The 17,125-nt window shown below is 45.3% G+C and overlaps 1 protein-coding gene across 1 annotated transcript; it reads right to left on the bottom strand.

Moving 5' to 3' along the window:
• Nucleotides 1–416: 416 nt before the first annotated feature.
• LOC146616669 (uncharacterized) lies at nt 417–16,524 on the bottom strand. The gene is made up of 13 exons (XM_085374330.1): nt 16,424–16,524; nt 14,700–15,671; nt 5,372–5,469; nt 5,158–5,250; nt 4,307–5,034; nt 3,983–4,133; nt 3,673–3,860; nt 3,403–3,571; nt 2,443–2,528; nt 2,110–2,278; nt 1,144–1,213; nt 842–956; nt 417–566 (listed from the first exon to the last, which is right to left on the bottom strand). The coding sequence occupies exons 1-13, from the start codon at nt 16,522–16,524 to the stop codon at nt 417–419; spliced, it is 3,090 nt and encodes a 1,029-aa protein (XP_085230456.1).
• Between the last annotated feature and the right edge of the window lie 601 nt (nt 16,525–17,125).

The following is a 17,125-nucleotide window of genomic DNA, read 5'->3' as shown; positions in this document are numbered from 1 at the left end:
AATTTTCAACAATAAATTAATAGCAGAATAGAAAATAGCTTTAAATATACATATTACCAGAAAAGCTGGCAATAAAGGGAATTATTACCCTACCCCAGCTGGCAGCAGACGCTCCACAGCATCTCAAATATTACTTATAGGTTCTAACAATGTTTGAGAAAATCTTTTAATGGAAGGGATGTGTATAATTTAAGTTCAGGTAAAAGTTTGTTATATGAGAACAGTAAAGAAACATTTTTGGAATAAATCCTCTAATCCAACATTCTGACACCGTGTCCGGATGTATGAGAGTAACAGATTACAGAGTACTCCCCGTCAGTCTGTCCATCCTTGCAAACAGACTGCCAGCAAATTCAGCTGTTGTGTTCACGATCCTCAGGTTTTGGCCTCTTGGTATCGTTGGTACCCCGAGCACATTACAAGCTGGTTTGTCTCACTGTGGATTTTTGGTTTAACTGGTTCGCTGCTTGATTGTTAAACTTGGATACAGCAGGAAAGATCTTGTCGTGAAGATACTGGATCTGTTCCTCTTCAGTTTGCAGTTTCTCAAACTCAAAGTAAGGGATCTGTTAGAGCGACGAGACGAGGAAGAAAATAAATACAGATCAGCTTTGACATTTTTGACCAACACAATAAATATAAAACTTTAAAGATATGATGTTAACATGCCAAAAAGAGAATTTAACAGTTCATTTCAATGAGCAACAATAGCATTAAGTTTAAGTTGGTCCTCTCAGTTTACAAAGAAGAAACTTCTAACCACAAAACAAAACTCTTACATTTTCTATCCGGTTGCAACCGTTCAGTTTCACGAGTATCTTCTGGGGTTTTTCACACTTACCTCCACCAGCTCCGCGCCCATCCTCTGCAGGTGTTGTCTCTTTGTGACTTCCTTCCCCAGCAGGTGTCGTGTGTTGGTGCAGAAACGGTTTGGATCATCCAAACACAACACAACTCTACACGCGCACAACACATGAAGAAAAGCTTAATTACTCACTTAATTGTTGTTTTAAACAAAACAGGGCTTCACATTTTCAGCTGATTCAAAATCTAAAGCATGTTTAAGCCTCACAGGTTGGAGGCACATTTTCTTACAATTTATTGGAAATTTGTTGAAACGCTCAGAGCCAGATCAGTTCTTACCTCTTGTAAGTGTGATCCCACTGAGACGGAGGCAGAACAAATCCACTCTCATCCAGGCAAATCTCCACATCTTAACAAAAAGGAAGAAATGGAAAAAACGAACTTCTCGTCACAACACGATCTATCCCAGCACGCAGGTAATACACTCACGGGCTACAGCTCTTATCTCACATATCTAATCAGCCAATCACATGGTAGCACCTCAGTGCTTTCAGGCTTACAGACAACTGCTGAAGTTCAAACTGAGCATCAGAATGAGAAAGAAAGGTGAGCCAAGGAGCTTTGGAGGTGTTATGTTGCTGGGGGCAGACGTGCTGCTCTGAGTATTTTCTATTATACATTTTCTCATCTCTAGTGTTTACAGAGGGAGGTTTGAAATAGAGGAGGGCGGAGCAGGTCTCTGCGTAAATATGTTTTATTGATATCAGGGGAGAATAACACATCCAGAAATTTGAGTAAAGAACATGAAAGCATAGATCCGTCCTGCCTTTTATCAACTGTTCAGCCTGCTGGTGGCGGTGTAGTGGTGTGGGGTGTGTTTAAGTACCAACTGAACATCGTTTAAATGCCACAGCTTAGCCGAGCATTGTTGCTGACCTTGTCCATCCATTTATGACCACAATGTACTATCTCCTCATGGCTGCTTCCAGCAGGATACAGGATACAAAGCTCAAATCATCTCAGACACGATGATGAGTTCACTTTACTAAAAAGGCCTCCAGTCTCACAGAGAGCCTTTGGGATGTGACAGATTGGCAGATTGGCATCAAGGACGTGCAGCTAAATGTTCAGCAGCTGTGTGGTGCTCACATGGTGACCAAAATCTCTGAGGAAACTTTCCAGCACGAGGGGGCCAACCCAGACTGTACCTAACAAAATGTCCAGTGAGCGTGTAATAAGCATGAAAGTCAAATACCTGAGCTGCAGGTACTGTGATGATGTGTCACGTGTCCTGTTGTAGCTTACCTATAGTGTATCCACCATGAATCATTCTGGTGGAGTAAAATGTGCCCCCCAGCAGCTGTGCTAGAGGACCTTTGACCTGTTTGTATAAAAGACGTTCCATTGGTGTCTCAAAGGCCTGGCCTGCTGAGGAAAACCTCTTCACGTGAAGAAAGAAGGGCAGTCTGGGACCCTGGCGAGGAGAGCAGTAAAGACGAATCACTCCTGTTATCGAGGAGCCAACGCCTTCTTTTTGTTTTCGAGTTAAATGAGAGCGTTGTGGTTATAATTCACCTCTGACAGTCAGAACTCGTGTTTACAGTATGAAAAATTATAACCCTGTTCACAGATTCTTACCCAGTAGTATGTGCACTCTAACATGGTGGAGAGGTGGAGCTGTGTCAGCTGCCCCAGTGTGTTTTTGTCCAGTGGCTCCCCCTGTGCTGCAGGACACAGAGAGCTTACATCAGAGACACCGCGTAGCCTTGTGGGTAAATACAAAGTCCATGCAGTTATATGTGCAATATATTCTTGTACTGTAAAGAAGTTGTTTTCTATTTTTTGACAGCTAGCAGAGAAACTAAGATCCATCCATTTTCTTCCACTTGTCTGATTCAAAGCTGGGCTGGAGCCTATCCTAGCGTGCATGAACCATTTACACCTACAGCCAATTTAGAATGAACCTAACAAGCATCAGGTGGTTCAGACTGTGGGAGGAAGCCGGAGAGCAGAAACTCCACAGACACGGTGAGAACATACAAACTCTGTGAGCTGACGGTGTAACCATCACACCACGGTGCTGGGGGCGATCGTGGCTCAAGAGTTGGGCGTTCGTCTTGTAATCGGAAGGTTGCCGGTTCGAGCCCCGGCTCCGACAGTCTTGGTCGTTGTGTCCTTGGGCAAGACACTTCACCTACCGCCTACTGGTGGCGCCAGTGTCCGGCAGCCTCGCCTCTGTCAGTGCGCCCCAGGCCGGCTGTGGCTACACTGTAGCTGCCATCACCAGTGTGTGAATGGGTGGATGATTGTGTATAGCTTTGGGGTCCTTAGGACCAAGTAAAGCGCTATACAAATACAGACCATTTACCATAGCTGACACCTAACAGATACTTCTGCACTAAAATAAAGTGACAGCAACAAGTGAAAATGTTAGATTAAGGAAACAGAAGAGTGTTTCTCAGCCAGAGTGTTTAAGCAGCAAATAACAGACATCATCCCTCTCAGACAGGAAATATGGAAACACCCAAAAATGAACAGTGACAGACTTTTTCCTCTCCTCCTGCTTTTCACAGTCTGAAATAAAAGCCCGGCGCGTACCTTGCAGCTTCTGTAGAAAGTGTGGGCTGAATACTTTGGTCATGTAGTTGAGAGGGAAGCGTTCCAGGTGGATGCAGGCGTGCATCACGTCAACCAGCGAGCGAGGCTGGAACTGTGAAAACCTCTCTGACAAGATGCTCTCCAGCTTCTTAAACATCTGGCTGGAGCACTGATGAGGAACAGAGCAGTGACACATTACAGCAGATTTGTAATAAATATGCAAAACATATGATCTGTTTATAAACTCTGAGAATATGAGAAAACCTTCACCTGTGGCAGGTAGTTGAGCCTCCCCATCGCAACAATTTGTTTGGCTATCTGAAGGGTGGTGTGGTTCTCAGCGTGGCGTACAAAGTTTTCAGCCACAGCCTCAAAGAGTGGCTCAGAACGGCACCTCATCTGCACACAATACTCCACGATGGCACCGATCAGCTCTGGATCGCACTTCTCCAGCCTCCCTGAGACAGAATGAAAACTTATTTTCTGGTCTTTTATTTTTTAATACACAAATAGTGAAATCTGATCAGAACAGTCACAGACGCACTGACTTAAGTGTATAATAAAACTATAAAAAACACACCTGGCAAGTGTTTCTCCATAGCCGCCACGAGCTCTCCATCATGCTGTTCCAGAGTCATTAAAGCAGTGAGTACCTTCATGATTTCATCATCACGAAAAGCTTTAAAGACCCGCGATGCCCTGTGACTCAGCCTCAGCACCAGGGAAACAGCCTGTGAAACAAGTATTATATGTTCTCACGTTACTTCGTGTAAAAGCATTAAATATTATTATTATTATTGTGGTTCCTAAATGACAGAGATTAAAATTTGTGGATGTTTAAGTGACAGCTGGTTTGTCATCACGAATCAAAGACAATCAAGGACGATGCTGCTGCTGTGTCTACCTGTGTCTGCTGTAACTTCAACAAGGACTGCAGAATATCACTGACTTGACCGGCTTTCAGCCGGTGGACCAGCCTTTGTGTGTCTGTGTGCAAAGCAGACAGGATTCGGGTCTGCTGCTGGCTGGCAGGCTCACAAAACCGCGTCAGCAGGGAGTAGACCATGACAGCCTCACTGGGAGAGACGACATCCTCCTCCACAGCAGCGCACACACAGTCCAACACCTCTGTCAGCACGCGTGACCGGCGGCCTTCCAGGGCGCACACCACCTCACCCAGGCGGCAGAGTTGTGCCACCCCGATGTCCCTGTTGGAGAGCAGCTCCAGGCACTCATTCATCAGTGTGAGGACTGGAGGGCTGTGGGCTTCCAGGCCAAACTCAACACATGCTCCAAGTAAAGAGGCCAGCCCCTCTGCCCTGTCACTGCGGGGGAAAGCTTGCAGCCTGGAGCACAGTTCAGCGATGACATCCTCTTCAAACAGAGACTGAATATCGAAGAGAGCAGCTGCTTTACTCTGTGGTTTGGTATATGGGATGTACGGAGAGAGGGCTGCTCCTGGTGCCTTTTGAGGTGCTGTGCGTCTTCCAGTCCGGTCCCAGCTCGGTCCAGTATCTCTTTTCCTCAGTAGTGGAACCGCAGCTTCGCTCATCAGCTTCAAGTCTGTGCCGCGCGTAATTTGGAGACATTGCGCTGTGTTGCTGCCAAACTCCACACTTGTGCGTTTTCGCACTGAACCACAATTTAGAGGAAAAGGTGAGGCCGCCCTGACAGAGGCCAAGAGGCACATCAAGGACTTCATTTCCCCCCGAAAGATCCTGAGTCAGAAAACCAAAGAAACCCCTCTGTCAGTACAGATGACAACTTCGACACTCAACACACAATCATTATTGACCTGACGGGCGAATCTACTGACGGGAAAAACATCAGCGCAAACTCTCAGAGCGACTGCAGAAAAAACAGCAAAGTTAAAAGTTTTCAAAGAGTCATAAAATGTGTTCACTCTGCTGTGAGACGTGCTACAGAAACGAAATCCCTCCTGCTTTCTGTCTGATTGCTGATTACATACCGTCAGTCAGGACCACAGGCTGCTCCTGCTGCATGTTACAGAACTCCCCTTCAGTGTTTGGTAATGAGGTTGTGTAAGGTGCCATGTCTTTGCATGTGCTGCCACACCGTAGTCACACCATGTACTGCACGCTGACTGCACGGTACATACTCATATCGCCGGGTTAGTGGAAATCTGGCGGGGGACGTCCTCCCACGGGAAATTCATGAGCTGTGGCTGGCCGTCTACCCGTGGACACGTCCCAACCTGTCAGAAGATTTTATTCTGATATTTAACAACTGACCAACAAATCTGTGTCTGCTTGGAAGCACTTGTTAGTGTTGTTTCCTATAAACGTTTTTTGAAGTCTGAGATCCGTTAAAAGGTCTTACTGACTGAAATTCTTCACAGTCTTAAAGAAAATGACAAATTCACTTAAATTCACGGGGTGAATAAAATGTGAGATTCTGGTCTCAGACTCTTAGTTCCTCTGACATCTTGAATTATTTCTAATTTAGAAAATGCTTAAAATAACTGACTTTGGCCCAAAGCCTTTGATACATGTTACTTATTGTTCGAAATTATGGCAATTTTATCACAGTCAGCATAAAGGAACACACACACACACACACACACACACACACACACACACACACACACACACACACACACACACACACAATTATGACCTCAGGTCAGAGCAGCGTTCAGGGCCAGGGTGAAAGCGCCCCCAGGACACAGATCTAATTCTGGGGTCAGTTAAGAGGTCCCCAGCTGATGACCGGAGAGGTGTGACTGGGCTATAGACACTGAGCAAGTTAGCGAGGTGCTGGAAGCCAAACCACTGAGAGCTTTACGACCTAACAGAAGGATTTTAAAAGTAATTGTGCGTCGAGCTGGGAGCCAAAGAAGTGACTTCAGTAGGGGAGACCGGGGATGGTTGTAACGTGGGTCAGTTGTAACACTTCTAATTTCTCCAATCAGGGCTAAGTTTCAAATCATGTGATTCACTCTGTACATGCGCAATTCAGTTCTTCTATCACTGGTGAAAAATCAGCACCCTTCGACAAACACAGACAATTTTAGAAGAAAGAAACTAATTTGTATGCCAAAAAGTAAGTTTTTTGACTTTATTTCATTTTCTAATAGCACTAACTGCTTTGCAGTTAAACTCATCAAACTTAAATTATGTTATTTGTATGTCTATGGGGATATATTCTGTGCATGTCTTTAGTGCTAATGTTTTAGGTGTTAGCTGTAATGCGAGCTAGATCGTGGCTATAGGAGTCTGGGTCAGTTGTAACAGCAACAGCCTGGGTTAGTTGTAACAACCATGCAAATGTTACAACTTACCCCACTATTACTTTAACTCATATTTTTTTGTTTTCTTTGAATTACAGTATGCCTAGGTCATGGAAAAGACAGACTGACCGAGGGGTGCCTCTCAGTATTTTGGAGAGAGCATCAAATGATGTTAGAAATCAGGGAAAGTCCACCAGATCTGTGGCAAAATTGTATGGCATTTGCCATGTCACTTTGCACCGATTTTGTAAAGAGAGGAAGAAGGTGGAAGAGCAGGGATCAATGGAACTCCCACGTGTAGGATACCATAGTGGAAAGAAGGTCTTCACTGATGAACAAGAGAAGGAATTAACAGAATACCTGATGAGAGCTGCAGATGCATTTTATGGACTATGTCCACGTGAGGTAAGCAGATAGGAAGCAATAAAGGATAAGACAAGGGAAAGTTAGAAATTTGTAATGGTAGCAATTTAAAATATAGTATATCAGAAATACTAACATATTTCGTGATTAAAATTACAGGTAAAAGAACTGGCATATCAGCTTGCAGTGAAACATGGATGCAAATATCCAAAGTCATGGGACAAATTCTCAAGGGCTGGACCAGACTGGTTCTCAGCCTACATGAAACGAAACCCAACTTTGTCCATTAGAAGTGCTGAGGCTACAAGTCTGGCACGGGCCACCAGTTTTAATCAACACAATGTAGCAATGTTTTTCAAAAAATTTGATGAAGTGCTAAAGAGACACACCTTAACAGCAAATGACATATTGATGAGACTGGCATAACAACTGTGCAAACCCCGGACAGAGTGATTGCAAAACGTGGCACTAAACAAGTTGGTGCAATGACATCGGCAGAGAGAGGTTCACTGGTCACCCTTGCATGTGCAGTTAATGCCATTGGCAACACAATTCCTCCAATGTTTGTGTTCCCACGCATACGTTATGCAGACCACTTTGTCAGAGATGGGCCAGTAGGAAGTATTGGCAGTGGAAATAAGTCAGGATGGATGCAAGAAACAGAGTTCCTCATCTTTTTAAAGCACTTTGCAAACCACACCAAGGTCAGCAATGAAAGAAAAGTGATTCTTCTCATGGATGACCACAGTTCACACCTGTCAATTGCAGCCATTGACTTCTGCAAGAGCAATGGAATTGTGATGCTCACATTTCCCCCTCACTGCAGTCACAAACTCCAACCACTTGACAGGAGTGTTTATGGCCCACTGAAAAAGATGGTGAACAGTGCAAGTGATTCCTGGATGAGAATGAATCCAGGAAAGACCATAACAATATATGAAATACCAGGTCTTGTCAGGACGGCACTTCCAGCAGCAGCTACACCAAAGAATATACAGGCTGGATTCCAGTGCTGTGGAATTTGGCCATACAATCCAAACATATTTGAGGACAGTGACTTTGCTCCATCACAGGTCACAGATCGTCCTTCTCCAGCAGTCCATATGGACATTTCTCCAGTTGACCAACAGTCCGCTCCTATTGCTGCTCATCTCACCAGTCCTACAGCTGACGACATGACCACTCCTCCAGATGCTCACATCTCCAGTCTCCCAACTGACCTCCAAGCTGCTCCCTCATCAGGCTGTGATGAAAACCCACAGACCTCCTTGGGCTTTAACCCAGAAGATGTGCGACCCTTACCAAAAGCTGGACCTAGAAAAACCCCTTCAACGGGAAGAAAAAGGAAACAAACAGCAATACTCACTGATACACCAGTTAAGATGGCCCTTGAAGCAGACCAGAGAAGCAGGAAAATAAGTTTTCCAAAGAAGAGGCTGTGCCAGAAACAAGGCAAATCCACTCCCACAAACCTAAAACAATCCAAGCTTTCCACATCACGAAAGAAAAATCAGAAAATGAATAACACTGAACAGGACAACACAGATTCCTCAGATGCTGCTGAGAATTTCTGTATTGTGTGCATGGAAAACTTCAATAACTCAAAGCCAAAAGAAGCTTGGGTTAAGTGCCTGACCTGTGCACTGTGGGCTCATGAGGCCTGCACTCCAGGACAGCCATACATCTGTCACCACTGTGATTCTGATGGTGATTAAAAACTTGACAGAAACACATACAGTTCATTTGATGAAGCTGGTGCACAGCTACATTTTTTCAGGTTAATTATTATGTTCAAATGTGGCAAGAGTTGTCGGTTATAATCCCCACCGAGCCAATGAAGACTCAATGAAGGCCAACCAAAATTATTGAAAAATTCAGTTGGTGAAAAGTTTTTGTTACAGTATGTTCAAAATCTATATTTCTGCACTCTGTCACACACTCCTACACACACTCACAAACACACAAATAGCTACATAAATGTTTATAAGTGCATTCAGGTGTTGAATAAAATAGATTACATCTTAAGATTTTGTCAGTACCCTTATTTCATTGTGTTACATCTCACCCCGGGGTATGTTACAACTAACCCAGACTATGGGGTTAATTGTAACATTTCACTCTTTGTGTTTGAGAGCATACCATGCAATGGGTAATTGTGCTGCAGAGAAAATAGCTGCACTATTTAATAGCAGAGACATGTAAATACTTTGCATTACATTTTGAATCCACTACCTTAAAAGATCTCCAAGCTACAGACAGAAATGTCAAAAATGTTACAACTATCCCCGGTCTCCCCTACTGCAGTACTGTGGTCACATGTCTGTGTAGGTGTGAGGACTCTGGCTGCTGCAGGTGATTTGGATCATCCAGCAAACAGAGTCAGCTGTTTGCTTTAGGTCAGGATGCGTGGGTCGGTCTAAGATGATGTCATAAGTTCAGTTTCTCCCGGAGCACGATTCATACAGTTGTGTTTCTATTCGCTGACGCACAGGTATAACACGCACTGTGTAGCGTGCTAATGCAGAGCTAAACAGTGGAAGCTGTCTGATGATCATCTTGGGGAAATATTACTGTTATTTTACCCAGAGAGATTTAACAAATAAAGTGTTATTAGGCTCAGATACCCGGGTGTTTTTTTTACAACAGTGGCCTTTACTAGGGTGACCATAGTTTGATTTCCAAAAAAGAGGACACTTGGCTCAGTCATGATGAAGAACTTTAACAATACTGTTTGCTTAAAGAAACCTTAACACATTTAAACAAGTCAACAAGGGCACAAAAACCCAACTCAAAACCCTCTGGAATTAAATAATGGTACAGAAATAAGGCTTCATCATCTTTATAAGAAAAATTACCGGGACCGTACGAGGGAAATTTATTTTTGCAGTTTATCTGAAAAGCTCCACTTGCGCTTTGACGACTTTTAAACATCATCAGGGGCGCGCTGTCTGTCCGGTCTGTGAGTCTGTGAGGGGTCAGAACGATGACAATGAGACCAAACAGACCGAATTAACCCTGCTGCTGACTCTTGTCTCCACAAGATGGCACCATGCACAAAGAAACTGACCCCAAAGTCTGAGTTTGTGTGGAGAGTTTCGTTCAGTCACACAGCAGCATATGCTGTGCCTGAAATTAGAGCATGAATTAAACTGAAAGTCTCTGCATTTCTGAACTTGTAATAATATTTGCAACAAATTGTTGTTAATTTTCTTGTTAGTGTATTTTTTTTTCTGACATCTGATCTGTTTGAGAAGTTCAACATGAGGATGTGCGTCTTAAGAAAAAGTTTGTGAGTGGTTTAATAAGGCAGAACAAAAAATCATTTGTGTCTCTATCTTCAAGGCAATCTGTGTGTGTGTGTGTGTGTGTGTGTATGTGTGCGCCCGTGCGCGCGTGCGTGCATGCGTGTGTATGTGTGCGTGTGTGCGTGCGTGTGTGTGTGAGAGGGAGTAAAACCCATCTGGCTGGTCCTTCTATCTCTTTGCAAACAGGCAGCAATACCACAGGCCCTGTGGACACGAGCTGGACGAAGAAGAAAGAGCCAGAAGACCCGCTCCGGGTCTTCTGGCTCTTTCTTCTTCGTCCAGCTCGTGTCCACAGGGCAGAACAAAAAATCATCCCCTCTGCTCTGCCCTCCTCACCATTTGAAAGCTCCTTTCAAATGGTGAGGAGGGCAGAGCAGATAAGATCTGCTATAATAAAGTTACTGTTCTGCCAGTAATGCTGATGAATCACAGTGAACAGTCACTGAGACTCTGTGTTTGTCGTGTTTTGTAAAAAAGTGAAAGACTGAATTCACATTCGAAAAGTTTTTATTTCTTATGAAAATCTTGATGAAAAAACTAAACTGTAGGTCGTCTTTGCAACAGCAGCAGCAAAATATCTGGAGGAGGAGACGCCGGTGATCCAACTCATTTCATCATATAAACCACAATCTTACAACCAATGACTGCGTTAAAGATTCAGAGACAGAAACGTCCTTGTGCTTCAGAGTGAAACTGCCAAAAGTGTTGGAAACTTCTAAAACCGTGTTCACGCAGTGGGACCACATGCCACCACACACATTCATCTGCTCCATCCGTGTACCCACAAATGCACATTGTATGGGAATAGAATCCCTCAATGTGTTGACCAAATCTAATCTAATAATCAAAGTTCAGCAATGATGTTATCATTACTCACAAATGGATGTGACGCATTTGGAGAGCATATACTCTCTCCCAGTCTTACCGGAGTTCTGCTGTTATTGGATTAAAAAGAACACAGTCCAAATGGTTATCCTCCAGCAAATTAGGAAAGTTTAGTAGTTCTTCATATCTATAATCAGCTGCATGGAATTTATTATAATACATTCAGAGGCCCATTTCTGGGGATTAAAGTACTTTGAGATGTAAAAATAGATTAAAAAGATCACTTTAGCTGTTGGACAAATTTATCAGACCATAAAAACAAGAAAACAAAAGTATTTTGGGAAAAATAAAAAGTCTATTTTTATTAATTATACCTGGATTTTGTTGAGAAGTCTGAAAACAATCAAGCTACTAAATGTCAATTAAACAAGTGTAATCTTAGTCTAAAAATAAACATGTTTTACTTTTTCTTCAGCTTTTTGTGAGATGCTTGTTTAAAAATTAATAACAATAACTGATTAAAAAGCTTGAGCAAACCGGTGGATTAAAACCTACAGAAACTGAAAATGAAATGTTAGTTCAGGGCAGCTGTGACATAATCCTGACAATGTGCGGTGGTCTGAATGTGTACAGCGCTGTATGGGTGGTAAGGTGCAGGATAACGCCGTCATCCTGCACGACTGAGGAACATAGTGAACCGCAGATGACGAAAGCTCACATCTGGCTTCCTAAAGGTGGATTAATTCAGCCACAAGCCTACCAAAATAAAATCTAGTCTCCTTAGACTTTCAAAGTAAAGTCATCATCATGAGGCAGTCCTCCTCCCTCAGGACTCTGTGGAGGCATCTGGAGGACAAGTGTTCATCTACTGGTCAGAAGGTCAGTGGTTCGATTCCTGCAGCCCACGTGCAAAATACCGAATCCCGATGCTTCCTGTGGAGTGAGTTTGTGATAGAACCAAGTTTTATTCTGAGCAGAGAATAAAACTGTGTCATCATCAAACCAAAGCAGGTGCAGCAATTTCTATTTAAACAAAAGTCATTTAAATTACTTGCATCATTCTCCATCCATCCATCCATCCATCCATTTTCATCCGCTTTATCCGAGGCCGGGTCGCGGGGGCAGCAGCCTAAGCAAAGAGGCCCAGACCTCCCTCTCCCCAGCCACCTCCTCCAGCTTATCCGGGGGAATACCAAGGCGTTCCCAGGCCAGCCGAGAGATATAATCTCTCCAGCGTGTCCTGGGTCTGCCCCGGGGCCTCCTCCGGTGGGACATGCCTGGAACACCTCACCCAGGAGGCGCCCAGGGGGCATCCTTGTCAGATGCCCGAACCACCTCAGCTGGCTCCTTTCGATGTGGAGCAGCAGCTGCTCTACTCTGAGCCCCTCCCGGATGGCCGAACTTCTCACCCTATCTCTAAGGGAGAGGCCAGCCACCCTTCGGAGGAAGCTCATTTCTGCCGCTTGTATCCGCGATCTCGTTCTTTCGGTCACTACCCACAGCTCGTAGCCATAGGTGAGGGTAGGGACGTAGATCGACCGGTAAATTGAGAGCTTCGCTTTTACACTCAGCTCCCTCTTCACCACGACGGACCGGTGCAGCGTCCGCATTACTGCAGCTGCAGCCCCAATCCGTCTGTCGATCTCCGGCTCCCTTCTCCCATCACTCGCGAACAAGACCCCGAGATACTTGAACTCCTCCACTTGGGGCAGGAACTCATCCCCGACCCGGAGTGGGCACTCCACCCTTTTCCGGCTGAGAACCATGGCCTCAGATTTGGAGGTGCTGATCCTCATTCCCGCTGCTTCACACTCGGCTGCGAACCGTTCCAGTGCGAGCTGGAGGCCCTCACCCGATGAAGCCAACAGAACCACATCATCCGCAAAAATCAGAGATGAGATTCTGAGGCCACCAAAGCGAAAGCCCTCCGCCACTTGGCATCATTCTCCAGTATTTGTATAACTTCACCAGATAAAAGGACATCAACCCTGTTTTCACTTGTAAATGCTATAACTGCTTTGATTCCATCTACACTGCAGACTTCTCCCACAATTCCACCCAGTGCTTCCTGCAGAAGTTCTCTGATGACTCTGCAATAGTTGGCCTCATCACTGATGGGGACGACAAGGAGTACAGAGGACTGACTCAAGACTTTGTGGACTGGTGCCAGCTGAACTACCTCCAGATCAACGCCAGTAAAACCAAGGAGCTGGTGGTAGACTTCCGCAGGCACAAGCATTCTCCACTGCAACCACTGAACATCCAGGGTATGGACATTGAGGCTGTGGACAGCTACAGGTACCTTGGTGTTCATCTGAACAACAGACTGGACTGGACTCATAACTCCAAGTTCCAAGTTCCAAGTTCAACTTTATTGTCACTTCAACCATATACAGTTTAAAAATACACAGTGAGGCGAAACAACGTTCCTCCAGGAACCAAGGTGCTACAAGACAAGTTAGTGCAAAAAAAATAATAATATATAATATATCTAGTAATAATATTGTGCAAAAGAGCATTTACAGGTTGGTGTGTGCGATGGTTTGGTGGTGTAGGTCAGTGTGTTTGCGCTTGTGTTGGTTAGTCAGTCCAGTCTCAATGTTTTGAGGTATTTGAGTTAAGCTGAGTGATAATGTTAGTGTATGTGTGTGTGTGCGTGTTTATCAGTCAGTCCCTTTTTGCTGAGGAGACGGATGGCTTGTGGAAAAAAGCTGTTGCACAGTCTGGATGTGCGTGCCCGAATGCTTCGGTACCTTTTTCCAGATGGCAGGAGTGTAAAGAGTGTGTGAGAGGGGTGTGTCCGATCAGCCACAATGCTGGTGGCTTTGCGAATGCAGCGTGTGGTGTAGATGTCCTCAATAGAGGGTAGAGAGACCCCGATGATCTTCTCTGCTGTTCCCACTATCCGCTGTAGGGTCTTGCGGTCTGATATGGCACAGCTCCCAAACCAGACAGTGATGCAGCCGCTCAGGATGCTCTCAATAGTTCCTCTATAGAAGGTGGTCAGGATCGGTGGTGGAAGCCGGGCCTTTCTCAGTCTTCTCAGAAAGAAGAGACGCTGTTGGGCTTTCTTGTGCAGGGAGCTGGTGTTGAGGGACCAGCCGAGGTCCTTCTCCAGGTGTACGCCCAGGAATTTGGTGCTGTCAACGATCTCCACAGAGGAGCCGTTGATGCTCAGCGGTGAGTGGTCGCCTCGTGTCCTCCTAAAGTCAACAACCATCTCTTTTGTCTTGTCAACATTCAGAGACAGGTTGTTGTCCTTACACCAGTCCGTTAGTCTCTGCACTTCCTCTCTGTACGCTGACTCGTCGTTCTTGCTAATGAGACCCACCACGGTCGTGTCATCAGCGAATTTAATGATGTGATTTGAACTGTGTGTTGCTACACAGTCATGAGTCAGCAGTGTGAACAGCAGAGGACTGAGCACACAGCCTTGTGGGGCCCCAGTGCTCAGTGTGGTGGTGCTGGAGGTGCAGTTCCCGATCCGTACTGACTGAGGCCTTCCGGTCAGAAAGTCCAGGATCCAGTTGCAGAGGGAGGTGTTCAGGCCTAACAGGCTCAGCTTTCCGATCAGTTGTTGGGGGATGATCGTGTTAAATGCTGAGCTGAAATCTATGTACAGCATTCGGACGTGTGAGTCCTTCTTGTCCAAGTGTGTCAGGGCAAGATGGAGTGCAGTGGAGATGGCGTCGTCCGTTGAGCGGTTATGGCGGTATGCAAATTGCATTGGGTCCAGTGAGGGGGGCAGCAGGGTCTTGATGTGTCTCATGACGAGCCGTTCGAAGCACTTCATGATGGTGGGTGTAAGTGCGATAGGGCGGTAGTCATTGAGACAGGACACAGAAGACTTCTTGGGCACGGGGACGATGGTGGTGGCCTTGAAGCACGTGGGGACAACGGCACTGCTCAGAGAGATGTTGAAGATGTCGGTGAGAACATTTGCCAGCTGATCAGCACATTCTCTGAGCACTCTGCCTGGGATGTTGTCTGGTCCAGCAGCTTTACGTGGATTGACTCTGCGTAGAGTTTTCCTCACCTCAGCTGTAGTGAGACACAGGACCTGGTCGTTCGGAGGAGGGGTGGTCTTCCTCGCTGCCACGTCGTTCTGCCTGTCGAACCGAGCATAGAAGTTGTTAAGCACATCTGGGAGGGAGCCGTCACTGTCACAGGCAGGTGGTGTCGTCCTGTAGTTAGCGATGGCTTGTAAGCCCTGCCACATGCGTCGTGTGTCGCCGCTGTCCTTAAAGTGGTTGTGGATTCTCTGGGCGTGTGCGTGCTTCGCCTCTCTGATGGCCCGAGAAAGTTCAGCCCTCGCTCTTCTAAGCGCCACCTTATCTCCCTCTTTGAAGGCAGAGTCTCGGGTCCTTAGAAGTGCACGCACTTCCGCAGTAATCCACGGTTTCTGGTTGGGTCGTGAGATGATGATCTTGGAGACAGTGACGTCATCGGTGCACTTGTTGATATAGCTGGACACTGATGATGTGTACTCCTCCAAGTCAGTGAAGTCGCCGTAACTCAGACGCCCTCTACAGGAAAGGGCAGAGCAGGCTGTACCTGCTGCGGAGACTCAGGTCGTTTGGGGTGGAGGGCCCACTCCTGAAGACCTTCTATGACTCTGTGGTGGCTTCTGCTATCTTTTATGGTGTGGTCTGCTGGGGCGGCAGCATCTCTGCTGGGGACAGGAAGAGACTGAACAGGGTGATCCGAAGGGCCAGCTCTGTTCTAGGATGCCCTCTGGACCCAGTGGAGGTGGTGAGTGACAGGAGAACGGCGGCTAAGCTGTCATCCCTGATGGACAACATCTCCCACCCCATGCAGCAGACTGTGACAGCACTGAGCAGCTCCTTCAGTGGGAGACTGCGGCACCCACGGTGTGGGACGGAGAGATTTCGCAGGTCTTTCCTCCCCACTGCTGTCAGACTCCACAACAAAGACTTTAACTGAACAAACACACACATCCACACATATGCAATAACACTAAGTGCAATAATCTTTTCTGGCATCGTTGTATTTTTACTCAGTTGTATATAGCATTCGTATTCTATTTTTATCTTATTGTATATTTTTATTTTATTTTATTCTACTGTATATAGTATATTATTTTATTCTATTCTGTACAGTTGTGTACTGTATTTATTCTTATTGTATTCTAATTTTTGCGTCATAACTTTTGCACTGTCCACTTCCTGCTGTGACAAAACAAATTTCCCACGTGTGGGACTAATAAAGGTTATCTTATCTTATCTTATCTTATCTTATCTTATCTTATTGCTCATACCGAGGCTGCCGGCTCTGGATGGCTTTAGCCTCGTTAGCGTCTTTGAAATGTCTGTGAGTAGCAGGCTGAAGGTGATTTAGTGTCTGATTAGAAAAGGTCATTACCTGCTTACTCGAACCACAAGTCAAAGCCATCACCATCAGTTCTGCAGATTTATAGATGATTCTTCCAGATAGCTGGGAGATCCAAGTGTCTGCAAACTGTTATGATCCAAATAATGTGTCAAATTATGACAGAGTTACGGAGCTGACACTTGGCAAACACTAAATTATACAGCTTTTGTTGACTGATCGTAGACAGGGTTTACTTTCATTACTTGCTCTAACAAGAACATTTTGCATAACTTCAGTTCTTTCCTCTCTGAAAACAGACTTTCTGCTCCTGGACATGTAAAATCATGTGGCAGCAGGAGGTATTAATATTTTATACTACAATCTCTCTCACACTTTCAGTGTGTGTGTGTGTGTGTGTGTGTGTGCCAGTTATGAAGGAATTTCATGAACATGCCTTTCTCCTGGGGATTCCAGGGATGACTGTGGTTTGTTTTAAAAAGGTTAGGACCATCATGTGTTTCTTATTTAGACCTAATTCTCGTTGTCAAATAAAATATTAGTCCCTGTGGGATTTCAAATCATTTTTCGGTCATAATCACCCGGGAATGTGTTTCTGGGGACGAGAACAAAAGGGTACACGTGTGGCACA

This window comes from Diplotaxodon limnothrissa, linkage group LG16, assembly GCF_057381915.1.
Source record: "Diplotaxodon limnothrissa isolate DT_005_m linkage group LG16, D_limnothrissa_male_GT1.1, whole genome shotgun sequence".
Taxonomy (NCBI): Eukaryota; Metazoa; Chordata; class Actinopteri; order Cichliformes; family Cichlidae; genus Diplotaxodon; species Diplotaxodon limnothrissa.
This window is presented reverse-complemented; position numbering and strand designations above follow the sequence as displayed.

What these genes read in the sequence shown, in the direction of transcription:
- LOC146616669 (XM_085374330.1), bottom strand. Translation starts at nt 16,524, where the DNA reads ATGACCTTTTCTAATCAGACACTAAATCACCTTCAGCCTGCTACTCAC. An exon ending in CTGATCGGAAAGCTGAGCCT is followed by an intron (nt 5,470 to 14,699) that starts GTTAGGCCTGAA and finishes ACGGTGTGGCAG; the next exon opens with CACATGCAAAGACATGGCAC. An exon ending in TCATGGTGGATACACTATAG is followed by an intron (nt 1,214 to 2,109) that starts GTAAGCTACAAC and finishes CTTTTTGTTAAG; the next exon opens with ATGTGGAGATTTGCCTGGAT.